Source organism: Neoarius graeffei, chromosome 12 (genome assembly GCF_027579695.1).
Source record: "Neoarius graeffei isolate fNeoGra1 chromosome 12, fNeoGra1.pri, whole genome shotgun sequence".
NCBI lineage: Eukaryota > Metazoa > Chordata > Actinopteri > Siluriformes > Ariidae > Neoarius > Neoarius graeffei.
The window spans coordinates 23,818,201-23,831,965 of NC_083580.1; the positions used below are offsets into that span (position 1 = coordinate 23,818,201).

A 13,765-nucleotide genomic window follows, 5' to 3' on the forward strand; every position below is an offset into this window, starting at 1 on the left:
CACTCCCCACCTGCATGTCGCATCGTTTGAAATGCTACATCATACACACAAAAAACAGACTAAAAACCACATTATAGACAAAAAACAACACTGTTGGTTTATTTTTCAATAAATGCTTTGACTCTTCTCAGTGTAACTTTTCTAGTCGGTAAAAAATGAACTAGAACCACAAGTTCACTTGATTCCTATTTGAACTAAATTTTTGTATGTGTTTCATGTTCCTGTCTCTCCAAGACAATGTCATGGAGAGACAGGAACACACTCACTACATTATCATTTATTCCAAGCATCCGTTTTCTTCATCACCTCTTCTCTTTATCAGTTATCAATGTGTATCAATATTTTCAATTTAGCAATTTAGTTTTAGAGCCCTGTGATGACAGTGAAGTTTGGTTTGATACTAAAATTGGTCGAGTGGCACCGTGGTGTAGTGGTTAGTGCTGTCGCCTCACAGCAAGAAGGTCTGGGTTCGAGCCCCGTGGCCGGCGAGGGCCTTTCTATGTGGAGTTTGCATGTTCTCCCCGTGTCCGTGTGGGTTTCCTCCGGGTGCTCCGGTTTCCCTCACAGTCCAAAGACATGCAGGTTAGGTTAACTGGTGACTCTAAATTGACCGTAGGTGTGAATGTGAGTGTGAATGGTTGTCTGTGTCTATGTGTCAGCCCTGTGATGACCTGGCGACTTGTCCAGGGTGTACCCCGCCTTTCGCCCGTAGTCAGCTGGGATAGGCTCCAGCTTGCCTGCGACCCTGTAGAACAGGATAAAGCGGCTAGAGATAATGAGATGAGACTAAAATTGGTAGCAGAAGTAAAATATGTTGGATGTGACTGTATGTTCCAGGCATCTGGTTCGTGGGATGGAACACTGTGCGTGTGGTCACTGCAGAGGCATGAGCGTGTGTTTGTGCTGGGTGGGGATGAGCGTGTGTGGGTGAGGAGTGTGGCTTTCTGCAGAGACAGATCAGTACTAGCATCCACTGCTGAAGGGGACAAGGTAAGAGCTCACACACACACATAGAATCATAATGTTAAATGTTTCTCGCTCTCACAGGTTAAAGTGTGGGACACGGCTGATGGCAGGTGTATAAAATGTTTACAGGTGAGTGTTTACTGTTTAGTTCTCTCCTGTGCATAGAGAGCCTGTGTGCATGCGTGTGTTTGTGTGTGTGAGAGAGAGAGAGAGATAGGTCTATAAAGGTCGGTCTTACACACAATATTCAATATTTAGTGACAGCCATTGATGGGAATAACGGCGTTAGAAATAAACGGCGTTACTAACGGTGTTACTTTTTTTAGTAACGAGTAATCTAACTAATTACTTTTTACATCGTTATAACGCCGTTCCCGTTACTTACAATAAAATACTATGCGTTACTTTATTAAAGCTGTTCTCATCTGGCACGCTGCTCGTTCAGCCTTTCTTTACTCTGCTTTCATGTGGGGCGGAGAGACACGAGACAACAGCACAGTAAGCCAATCAGAGTAGATTCGGACAGTAGGTAGGCCACGCCTACTGCACTACTGCGCGCTCTTTCAATCGGAAGACACAGCGATGGCGAGCGGTCAGCCCAGCACTGCGCTTTCACATTGGAAATACAGCCATTACTTTTCATTACTTGAAATAAAAGGCAAGCGTGTTTACGTGCAATGCACATTATGTCGAGGAACAAAGCGTTTGTCCTCGTCAGTGGCCAGTAATTAGTAACATAATTTTAATAACTACAAAAATATATTACATTTGATAGATGTCGTATCTCACATTGTCCCACAAAAATATTAATATAGTGTAGATAACATTACTAATTGGTTCTGTTAAGTGTCCATTTCAGTCATTAAACACATTTAACATTCACTTTTATTATGATTACACTAATTGAATTTGATTTTTTTTGAGGGGGAACAAAATGTAACGGAATAATTACTATCCCTGGTAATTAGTTACTTTTATGACAAAGTAACTCCGTTACTAACTCAGTTACTTTTTGGGAAAAGTAACTAGTAACTATAACTAATTACTTTTTGAAAGTAACGTGCCCAACACTGGTGACAGCACAATTCATAAATTGGACAGCAATTGGAGTGTGTGTGTGTGTGTGTGTGTGAGATGTAGAGGCACAAGGACTCAGCATACGGGTGTGTTTTCAGCCCTAGTGGTGCTCTGCTCACCAGTGGCTCTGACCAGCTAGACCTGGGTGAGGAGGAACACGATGGTGATGACGATGAAAACAAGACGTGAGAGGACATACAAGGCAAACTAAAGATTACACACACACATTTCACATATAAAATAGGGTGTCTCAAAAAATTTGATATAATTTCACAATCTAATAACTTTGCCAACTCTTGTTCAATTGACCTCAAATTTTAACAGCCTATGTGGAAACAGGTCAAAATTTTATGTTTAATGTTTTTTGTTTTTATCTTTTTAGGTATAGAAATGCCATTCAATGGAAAAGAAAAGCCGTTTTGTGTGTTAGAGTATGCTCGAACACAGTCGGACAAGACTGTGCAGCGTGCATTCATGAGAGAATTCTCTAAAAATTCACCAACTGTAATGCAGATTTGGACACGGCACAAAACGTTCAAAGAGGAAGGCTGTCTCTGTGTGTCTGTGTCTCAGGCAGCGTGCATATTGAAAATTTGTAAAATCGTTCATGGAATCCACATATCTTTGAATTTCTCATTCAAATTTTGAGGAATAAATCTAATATTGCTCAACATTAAGCCTGTTCAGTTTCATTTACCTAGACTATGTAGTTTCTAGGATATTTACATCTCAAATAATATCTAATTTTTTGAAACAGCCTGTGTGTGTGTGTGTGTGTGTGTGTGTGTGTGTGTGTGTGTGTGTGTGTGTGTGTTCTGACAGCATTATTCCTTATTTAACATGAAAGTTTTTAAAAAAAACAACAACAACAACAATACAAAGCATTTCTGGTCTTGCCCCCTCTTCATTTTGTATTTTAGGGCCTGAATTGGACAAGGGCCTGTATTCATCAACCATCACAGAATTACTCCTAAAAAATGTGCTGTTCTTATGACAAAAATGAGACGTCAGAGTATCCATCCATCATCTGTAACCACTTATCCTGTGCAGGGTCACAGGCAAGCTGGAGCCTATCCCAGCTGACTATGGGTACACCCTGGACAAGTCACCACGTCATCACAGGGCTGACACATAGACACAGACAACCATTCACACTCACATTCACACCTACGGTCAATTTAGAGTCACCAGTTAACCTAACCTGCATGTCTTTGGGCTGTGGGGGAAACCGGAGCACCCGGAGGAAACCCACACAGACACGGGGAGAACATGCAAACTCCACACAGAAAGGCCCCCATCAGCTACTGGGCTTGATCCCAGAACCTTTTTGGTATGAGGCAACAGTGCTAACCACTACACCACTGTGCCACCCCACCTCAGAGTAGTATCTCAAAATTACATTATAAATCTACAACCCTGATTCCAAAAAAGTTGGGACAAAGTACAAATTGTAAATAAAAACAGAATGCAATGATGTGGAAGTTTCAAAATTCCATATTTTATTCAGAATAGAACATAGATGACATATCAAATGTTTAAACTGAGAAAATGTATCATTTAAAGAGAAAAATTAGGTGATTTTAAATTTCATGACAACAACACATCTCAAAAAAGTTGGGACAAGGCCATGTTTACCACTGTGAGACATCCCCTTTTCTCTTTACAACAGTCTGTAAACGTCTGGGGACTGAGGAGACAAGTTGCTCAAGTTTAGGGATAGGAATGTTAACCCATTCTTGTCTAATGTAGGATTCTAGTTGCTCGACTGTCTTAGGTCTTTTTTGTCGTATCTTCCGTTTTATGAAGCGCCAAATGTTTTCTATGGGTGAAAGATCTGGACTGCAGGCTGGCCAGTTCAGTACCCGGACCCTTCTTCTACGCAGCCATGATGCTGTAATTGACGCAGTATGTGGTTTGACATTGTCATGTTGGAAAATGCAAGGTCTTCCTTGAAAGAGACGTCGTCTGGATGGGAGCATATGTTGCTCTAGAACCTGGATACACCTTTCAGCATTGATGGTGTCTTTCCAGATGTGTAAGCTGCCCATGCCACACGCACTAATGCAACCCCATACCATCAGAGATGCAGGCTTCTGAACTGAGCGCTGATAACAACTTGGCTCGTCCTTCTCCTCTTTAGTCCGAATGACACGGCGTCCCTGATTTCCATAAAGAACTTCAAATTTTGATTTGTCTGACCACAGAACAGTTTTCCACTTTTCTACAGTCCATTTTAAATGAGCCTTGGCCCAGAGAAGACGTCTGCGCTTCTGGATCATGTTTAGATACGGCTTCTTCTTTGAACTATAGTTTTAGCTGGCAACGGTGGATGGCACGGTGAATTGTGTTCACAGATAATGTTCTCTGGAAATATTCCTGAGCCCATTTTATGATTTTCAATACAGAAGCATGCCTGTATGTGATGCAGTGCAGTCTAAGGGCCTGAAGATCACGGGCACCCAGTATGGTTTTCCGGCCTTGACCCTTACGCTCAGAGATTCTTTCAGATTCTCTGAATCTTTTGATGATATTATGCACTGTAGATGATGATATGTTCAAACTCTTTGCAATTTTACACTGTCGAACTCCTTTCTGATATTGCTCTACTATTTGTCGGTGCAGAATTAGGGGGATTGGTGATCCTCTTCCCATCTTTACTTCTGAGAGCCGCTGCCACTCCAAGATGCTCTTTTTATACCCAGTCATGTTAATGACCTATTGCCAATTGACCTAATGAGTTGCAATTTGGTCCTCCAGCTGTTCCTTTTTTGTACCTTTAACTTTTCCAGCCTCTTATTGCCCCGTCCCAACTTTTTTGAGATGTGTTGCTGTCATGAAATTTAAAATGAGCCAATATTTGGCATGAAATTTCAAAATGTCTCACTTTTGACATTTGATACAGTTAGGTCCATAAATATTTGGACAGAGACAACATTTTTCTAATTTTGGTTCTGTACGTTACCACAATGAATTTTGAACAAAACAATTCAGATGCAGTTGAAGTTCAGACTTTCAGCTTTAATTCAGTGGGTTGAACAAAATGATTGCATAAAAATGTGAGGAACGAAAGCATTTTTTAAACACAATGCCTTCATTTCAAGGGTTCAAAAGTAATTGGACAAATTAAATAATTGTAAATAAAATGTCCATTTCTAATACTTGGTTGAAAACCCTTTGTTGGCGATGACTGCCTGAATTCTTGAGCTCATGGACATCACCAGACACTGTGTTTCCTCCTTTTTAATGCTCTGCCAGGCCTTTACTGCAGCGGTTTTCAGTTGCTGTTTGTTTGTGGGCCTTTCTGTCTGAAGTTTAGTCTTTAACAAGTGAAATGCATGCTCCATTGGGTTGAGATCAGGTGACTGACTTGGCCATTCAAGAATATTCCACTTCTTTGCTTTAATAAACTCCTGGGTTGCTTCGGCTTTATGTTCTGGGTCATTGTCCATCTGTATTATGAAACGCCGACCAATCAGTTTGGCTGCATTTGGCTGGATTTGAGCACACGGTATGTCTCTGAATACCTCAGAATTCATCCGGCTGCTTCTGTCCTGTGTCACATCATCAATAAACACTAGTGACCCAGTGCCACTGGCAGCCATGCATGCCCAAGCCATCACACTGCCTCCGCCGTGTTTTACAGATGATGTGGTATGCTTTGGATCATGAGCTGTACCACGCCTTCGCCATACTTTTTTCTTTCCATCATTCTGGTAGAGGTTGATCTTGGTTTCATCTGTCCAAAGAATGTTCTTCCAGAACTGTGCTGGCTTGTTTAGATGTTTTTTAGCAATGTCCAATCTAGCCTTTTTATTCTTGAGGCTTATGAGTGGCTTGCACCATGCAGTGAACCCTCTGTATTTACTTTCATGCAGTCTTCTCTTTATGGTAGATTTGGATATTGATACGCCTACCTCCTGGAGAGTGTTGTTCACTTGGTTGGCTGTTGTGAAGGGGTTTCTCTTCACCATGGAAATTATTCTGTGATCATCCACCACTGTTGACTTCTGTGAGTGTCCAGGTCTTTTTGCATTGATGAGTTCACCAGTGCTTTCTTTCTTTCTCAGGATGTACCAAACTGTAGATTTTGCCACTCCTAATATTGTAGCAATTTCTAGAATGGTTTTTTTTCTGTTTTCGCAGCTTAAGGGCTTGTTTCACCTGCATGGGGAGCTCCTTTGACCGCATGTTTTTTTCACAGCAAAATCTTCCAAATGCAAGCACCACATCTCAAATCAACTCCAGGCCTTTTATCTGCTTAATTGAGAATGACATAACGAAGGAATTGCCCACACCTGCCCATGAAATAGCCCTTGAGTCAATTGTCCAGTTACTTTTGGTCCCTTTAAAAACAGGGTGGCACATGTTAAGGAGCTGAAACTCCTAAACCCTTCATCCAGTTTTAATGTGGATACCCTCAAATGAAAGCTGAAAGTCTGGACTTTATGTCCATGTCCATTATATAACTATAACTTGAATATGTTTCAGTAAACAGGTAAAAAAACCCACAAAATTTGTGTCAGTGTCCAAATATATATGGACCTAACTGTATGTTGTCTATGTTCTATTGTGAATACAATATCAGTTTTTGAGATTTGTCAATTATTGCATTCCATTTTTATTTACAATTTGTACTTTGTCCCAACTTTTTTGGAATTGGGGTTGTACTTATACCCCAATTTCATAATTTTTGTGCACATGCCCTTTGTTGACTTGCCATACCTGTGTCCTCTTTGGGAAATTTCTGACTCTAACTTAAGGGTATTTCATTACTCTATGAAGTTAAATTATTTTAATTACTTCTGTGAAAAAGGCAATGACAATTCATTCGGCATTTGTATCAATGACTATATTGAGCAAATGTAACAAGGATTCAAAAGTGAAGCCAACATGTCTCTGATATCATCTAGTGGCTGGCTGCAGTACAGTTTCAGATGACAGATTGCAATTTTTCATTTTAAATTACATCACCATCAATTATTTTGGGAATACCGTTCTGTGGTTTTACTATAAATACATTTTATAGGAGCTATTTGATGACAATAAAAGGGCATGGTTGATGAGGTGATTGACAGTTGAACCTTATGAACATACACACACTTGAAAGCACACACTTGACAGCTCTGTTGCAAAGCCAGCTTTTATTCTTCTGTAAACTGTTGTAAAAGACAGTTAGCAGGGATTTTCTGGCAGGTTTTCTGGGATGTTGCTCCTTTTGATGTCTAAGCTAGCTCACTGTAATGATATTCTCAATAGCAAACCAACATAAGTGACAAAGTACGACCTAAATTCCATAAAAATCTACTGTATAATTTACGGTATGACCTTAGCAAGCACTTGAAGAAATTTGTTCTGGGTAACCAATGACTCCTTTTTAAACAAACTCCACTAACAGAGCAATTGGAGCATGAAATGGCACTTCTCATTCAGATGGGTAACTTACTGTAGGTAACAGAGTTAGATGAAACTCAAGGAGAGCAGGGATTTTCCTTGTGTAATATATATACTGTATATATATATATATATATATATATATATATATATATATATATATATATATAGGATGTTACACGGTGGCACAAAGAATATATATTTCATGGGTGAGTGAAGCAAACGAGTGATATTTTTCAACATGAGAAGATAAACTTCATATCTTTGTGCCACCATGTCTTCATATTATATGGATACATTCACAAAAAATGCAGGTTAATCAAAAGAATTTTAATTTTGAACAGGTTCGCCATTTTAACAATGCGCATGTAGTCAGCGGGAAAACACTGGGAGTGACATTGTTGTCACTGCCAAACCTGATCCAGGCTTGAGGCAAACCATGTTTGGTTGACTTGGCCAGAATTGCAGCAGTAGGAAGGACAGTACCTTTCTGTGCCCTCATACATTCACACCTATGAGCAACGTAGAGTAGCCAGTTAAATTAATTGTGTCTTCGGACTGTGGGGGAAATCGGAGCACCCGGAGGAAACCCACGCAGACATGGGGAGTACATGCAAACTCCACACAGAAAGGCCCTCGTCAGCTGCTGGGCTCAAACCCAGAACCTTCTTGCTGTGAGGCGACAGTGCCAACCACTACACCACCATGTCACCCAGAAGTGACATCAATGGAGTGAAATATTGGAAAATATATCACTCAGGGCAGCACGGTAGTGTAGTAGTTAACAGTAGCACTGTTGCCTCACAGCAAGAAGGTTCTGGGTTCAAGCCCAGCGGCTGATGGGGGGGGTGGCTCTCTGTGTAGAGTTTGCATGTTCTCCCTGTGTCTGTGGGTTTCCTCCGGGCACTCTGGTTTTACCCCACAGTCCAAATACATGCAAGTTAGGTTAATTGGTGGCTCTAAATTGACCATGAGTGTGAATGGTTGTTTATCTCTATCTGTCAGCCCTGCGATGATCTAGCGACTTGTCCAGGGTGTACACTGCAAAAAAATGACATCTTAGCAAGTGAAAATAGTTGAAACTATCTAGAATTTCCTCTTAGAATAATACAAGACACCAATTTTGAGATTATTAAACCTAGTTCTAGATTGCAACCAACTTATTCTAAGATGTCTAATTAAGTAAAAATATCTGTCCATGCAGCAAGATAATTTCACGAGTATTAAGTAATTTTCTCCACAAATTCACTTTTCAGTTTTTTGCAGCGTACCCCGCCTCTCGCCCATAGTCAGCTGGGATAGGCTCCAGCTTACCCATAACCCTGCAAAGGATAAGCGGTTATGGATAATGGATGGATGGATATGTCACTCAGATCTGCAATGTATTTCATCTGAAAAGTACAAGTTTTTCAACACGAGAAGATAAAGCTCTTCAAGCTAATGTGTGATATTCTTTTTATTATATAGACACATTCACAAACAAAAAGTACCCAAATTTATCAAAATAATTAATTGATTTCCTCGCATGTGACATATGGAGATTTATTTTTTTCGTGGTCCAAATCCTGCACTCTGATTGGCTGGCGAGCGGGTCCGTATCCTACGGTACAGACCCCAGTTACAGACCCCGGTTATGGACCTCTGGTGACTCGCTCGTTCACAACAACAACAAACATAGTAGAATTTTTTGTCAACATTTATCTTTTTTTTAATAAGATTTATTTATAAGATTATCAAAAATCTTGTAAAGTTTTGCCAGCATTTCTCAGGAGAATAGCATTAATTTTACAGCATGGATCGTGATAACAACAGTGTTCACAGAGAAAGCGAGTTTTACTACCCTGAGGAAGAAGAAATAAAAGAAAACATTTCAGGAGAAAGCTAAAAACCTGTAATTTACTAACACCGAGCAAAAACATAGCTGAATCCTGAATGACTCCTATTTGTATAAATAGGTGACTACATAGGCGGCAAAATGTAGTTTTTTTTCCTGCCATGGAAGTGCACTTGTATACCGAGGAGGAAGCAATTTGCATTACAGCCGTGAATGAGGATTCAAAATGGCGGCTCGCCTTGGCTCGGTTTTCCCTTTCGGGCGCTCTCGTTTTCTGTTAGAATTTGGTAAAGAAAAAAATAAATATATTATTTACCAGCTTAAGGTTGGTCCGTATGGTGAAATACTGTGACCTTGGCCTTGAATACTGACCTCGGCCCAGAGGGCCTCACTCAGTACTTTCAAGACCTTGGTCACAGTATTTCACGATACGGACCTCCCAGCTGGTAAATAACATATTTATGTCACGGTTTTGGTTCTCCATGTCCCAGATGTGGCTCATATGAAAAATATCAGGAGTCTATTTCCCAGTAAAACACTCATGTCTATCTATCTATCTATCTATCTATCTATCTATCTATCTATCTATATACACTGCGCGCACAATTATTAAGCAAGTGAGTACTCTGACCCTACCATTATATATAACTAGAAATGTGTTCAAGGAACACGAGGTCCCTCCCGGCAGCATTTTTGTAGGTGGTCATGCAGCTGTCATGAATGGTCAGTTACCTAGATTTTTCTATGATTTTTTTCTGGAAGTTTAATCACATTTTCTGTCAAAAAGCTTATTATGGCATTCAAAGAAAAAAAAAAGCAGATCAGTCTGCTGACCTGTAGTACTTCTTTATCATTTTCATCATAGAAAGCATGGAAGCAACAGAGGAGGCCAAAGACAGGAGGCCAGTCTATACTGTTGATTTATTGAACAAAATATGGCATTAGCCTTATAATTACACCGTGTCAATAAGATCCAGAGCATAACATTACAATGCAGAGCATGCACAATGTAAGAGAAATATCAAGTGTTTCAAATTTTAAGTTTTTTCAAAGCATTTTTGGCATTTCAGCAGAAATAATCCCCAACATGTTAAACAGGAACACGAATGGAATCCATTCTCAGAGAAATCCAACCCATTCAGCCACTGCCATGGCAGCTGGATAGATGCCTGGTTCATTGAATAAAAGTCACTTTTCTTGTATGAAATGTTGACAGATTGTATCCAAACTGTAGCCAGGTCGAGAAAAGGGCATCCCCAATATATTTCCGCCCATTAATGCTCGCCCCACGCCTTAGTATTTCCTGGAGTTTGGTGACAAGAATGGTCACGAATCTGCGCAAGTGAATCTCTATATAAATGTGTGGTGACGAAGAGAGGTTGATGGAATAAAAGTCAGTTTTCTGATATTAGATGTTGACAGTTTGTCACCAAACTGTTGCCAGGTCAAGAAAAGAGCATTCCAAATATGTCTGCACCTATTATTGTGCGTCCCACACCTTAGTATTTCCTGGAGTTTGGTGACAAGCATTTTTGAAAGTGAATATACAGTATATATATATCTCCATCCCATGGGGGCCTCTAATTGTTAGTGGTAATTGTGTAAATGTTGAATATTTCAGTTGGTATATTGCATTAGGTAAGTCCAAAACTGGCGAGATTATAGTCGATAAGAAGGAGCAGCTAGAGCGCTGGGTTGAGCACTACTCGGACCTCTACTCAGTGGAACGCCATCTGGAAGACCAAACACTGCTGATCACTCTCCCTGTGATGACTGAACTCGACACGGTCCCAACCATAGAGGAACTGAGCAAAGCAATCGACCACCTCTCCGGCGGCAAGGACTCCAGAACAGATGCCATCCCTGCAGAACTGCTAAAGCTGAACAAAGCATCCCTTCTACCACACCTACATCAACTCCTGACTCTCTGTTGGCAGGAAGGAACAGTACCATCTAGCATGAAAGATGCTAACATCACACTCTACAAACAGAAGGGTGATAAAGGGGACTGCAACAATTACCGTGGCATCTCCTTGCTCAGCATTGCAGGAAAGGCCTTTGCTTGTGTCATCCTTACAAGACTACAGTGACTAGCTGAGAGAGTGCTACCTGAGAGCCAGTGTGGTTTCCGCTCAAAGCACGCTACAACTGATATGATCTTCTCCCTGAGACAACTGCAAGAGAAGTGCCATGAACAACAGAAGCCCCTCCACATCGGCTTTGTCGACCTAACCAAGGCGTTCGACATGGTCAGCAGATCTGGATTGTATACAGTTCTCAGAGCTGTTGGATGCCCACTAACCCTACTGAAGCTCATATCCTTCTTCCATGATGGAATGAAAGCTACAATCCAGTTTGATGGAGTAAGATCAGAGGCCTTTGAAATTAGAAGCGGGGTCAAACAGGGGTGTGTACTGGCTCCTACCCTCTTTGGTATTTACTTTGCCATATTGCTAGAAACAGCATTCCAGAACTCTGAAGGGGATGTACTCCTACACTGGAGGACTGGTGGCTCTTTGTTCAACCTCGCCCGTCTCAAAGCCAAAATCAAAATCCGACAGACAACGCTGCGTGACCTACTGTTTGCAGATGATGCTACACTTGTTGCTCACAACCCCACCACCCTTCAGGAGATGATCAACAGCCTGAACGAGACCTGCAAGGCCTTCTCCCTGGTTGTGAGTGTGAAGAAAACTGTTGTTCTCCATCAAGGCACACCTGATGACATGCAAGAGCCAATAAGACTTGATGACAACCCCCTTGACACTGTCCAGAAGTTCTGTTATCTGGGCTCCACTGTCACTACCTCTGTGTCCTTGGATGAGGAAATCAACTGCAGAATAGGCAAAGCAGCCACCTCCTTCGGCAGGCTAACAAAGAGAGTCTGGCAAAACAAGTACCTCACCACCAAGATGAAAATCCATGTGTATGACGCGTGCATGCTGAGTGCCCTTCTGTATGGATCAGAGATGTGGACTATGTACAAGGGTCAAGAGCGAAAACTCAACACCTTTCATCTTCGCTGTCTCCGGAAAATCCTTGGCATCAAGTGGCAGGACCAAGTGCCTAACACCCGAGTGCTTATATATCTCATCTCATCTCATTATCTCTAGCCTCTTTATCCTGTTCTACAGGGTCGCAGGCAAGCTGGAGCCTATCCCAGCTGACTATGGGTGAAAGGCGGGGCACACCCTGGACAAGTCGCCAGGTCATCACAGGGCTGACACATAGACACAGACAACCATTCACACTCACAGTCAATTTAGAGTCACCAGTTAACCTAACCTGCATGTCTTTGGACTGTGGGGGAAACCGGAGCACCTGGAGGAAACCCACGTGGACAACATGCAAACTCCGCACAGAAAGGCCCTCGCCGGCCACGGGGCTCAAACCCAGACCTTCTTGCTGTGAGGCGACAGCGCTAACCACTACACCATATATATATATATATATATATATATATATATATATATATATATATATATATATATATATATATATATATATATATATATATATATATATATATATATAGGCGGCACGGTGGTGTAGTGGTTAGCGCTGTCGCCTCACAGCAAGAAGGTCCTGGGTTTGAGCCCCGGGGCCGGCGAGGGCCTTTCTGTGTGGAGTTTGCATGTTCTCCCCGTGTCCGCGTGGGTTTCCTCCGGGTGCTCCGGTTTCCCCCACAGTCCAAAGACATGCAGGTTAGGTTAACTGGTGACTCTAAATTGACCGTAGATGTGAATGTGTCTATGTGTCAGCCCTGTGATGACCTGGCGACTTGTCCAGGGTGTACCCTGGCTTTCGCCCATAGTCAGCTGGGATAGGCTCCAGCTTGCCTGCGACCCTGTAGAAGGATAAAGCGGCTAGAGATAATGAGATGAGATGAGATAATGAGATGATATATATATATATATATATATATATATATGTATATATATATAGATATATATATATATATATATATGTATATATATATATATATATATATATATATATATATATATATATATCCCCCCATGGGGGCCTCTAATTATTAATGGTAATTGTATAAATGTTGAATATTTCAGTTGGTATATTGCATTAGGTATTTATACTAACATTACTTTGATTAACATGATGGATAGCGTCAGCAAATCCACTGCAAATGGTAGTTCAGTCAGTCATAACTCAAAGCTCTGTGAAAATTATATGACACTGTATTTGCCAGTTTGAGTTAGCTGATGCATCATTTCAAGTTTTACTTCAGGTAATGTTAGCATGCCTGCTCACAAACTTGTCCATCACTAACATGAGTGAGCAATAAGTGGATCCTCTGTCATTCTGGTCATATCTACTGTGCATCCTCTGGCAGTCGAGCCAATTTTCGCAAGATGGCGATTCCCATTTCAACCCCAAAAATGGCTTTGAACACATATGCTAAAAACGAATGGCACTGTGCTAGCCACTCAAATTTACAATAATTGATTTCTAATAGAATAATGAATAAAAACAAGT

The 13,765-nt window shown here is 41.1% G+C and overlaps 1 protein-coding gene across 1 annotated transcript in view; it reads left to right on the forward strand.

The window, feature by feature from the left end:
• The window catches only part of wdr38 (WD repeat domain 38), a 51,713-nt gene extending 40,355 nt beyond the window's left edge, over positions 1-11,358 (forward strand). Inside the window, 4 exon segments of the mRNA XM_060936628.1 lie at positions 838-990; positions 1,048-1,095; positions 2,107-2,228; positions 10,890-11,358. Of these exon segments, the coding sequence (XP_060792611.1) occupies positions 838-990; positions 1,048-1,095; positions 2,107-2,228; positions 10,890-11,358 (792 nt within the window).
• The last annotated feature ends 2,407 nt before the right edge of the window (positions 11,359-13,765 follow it).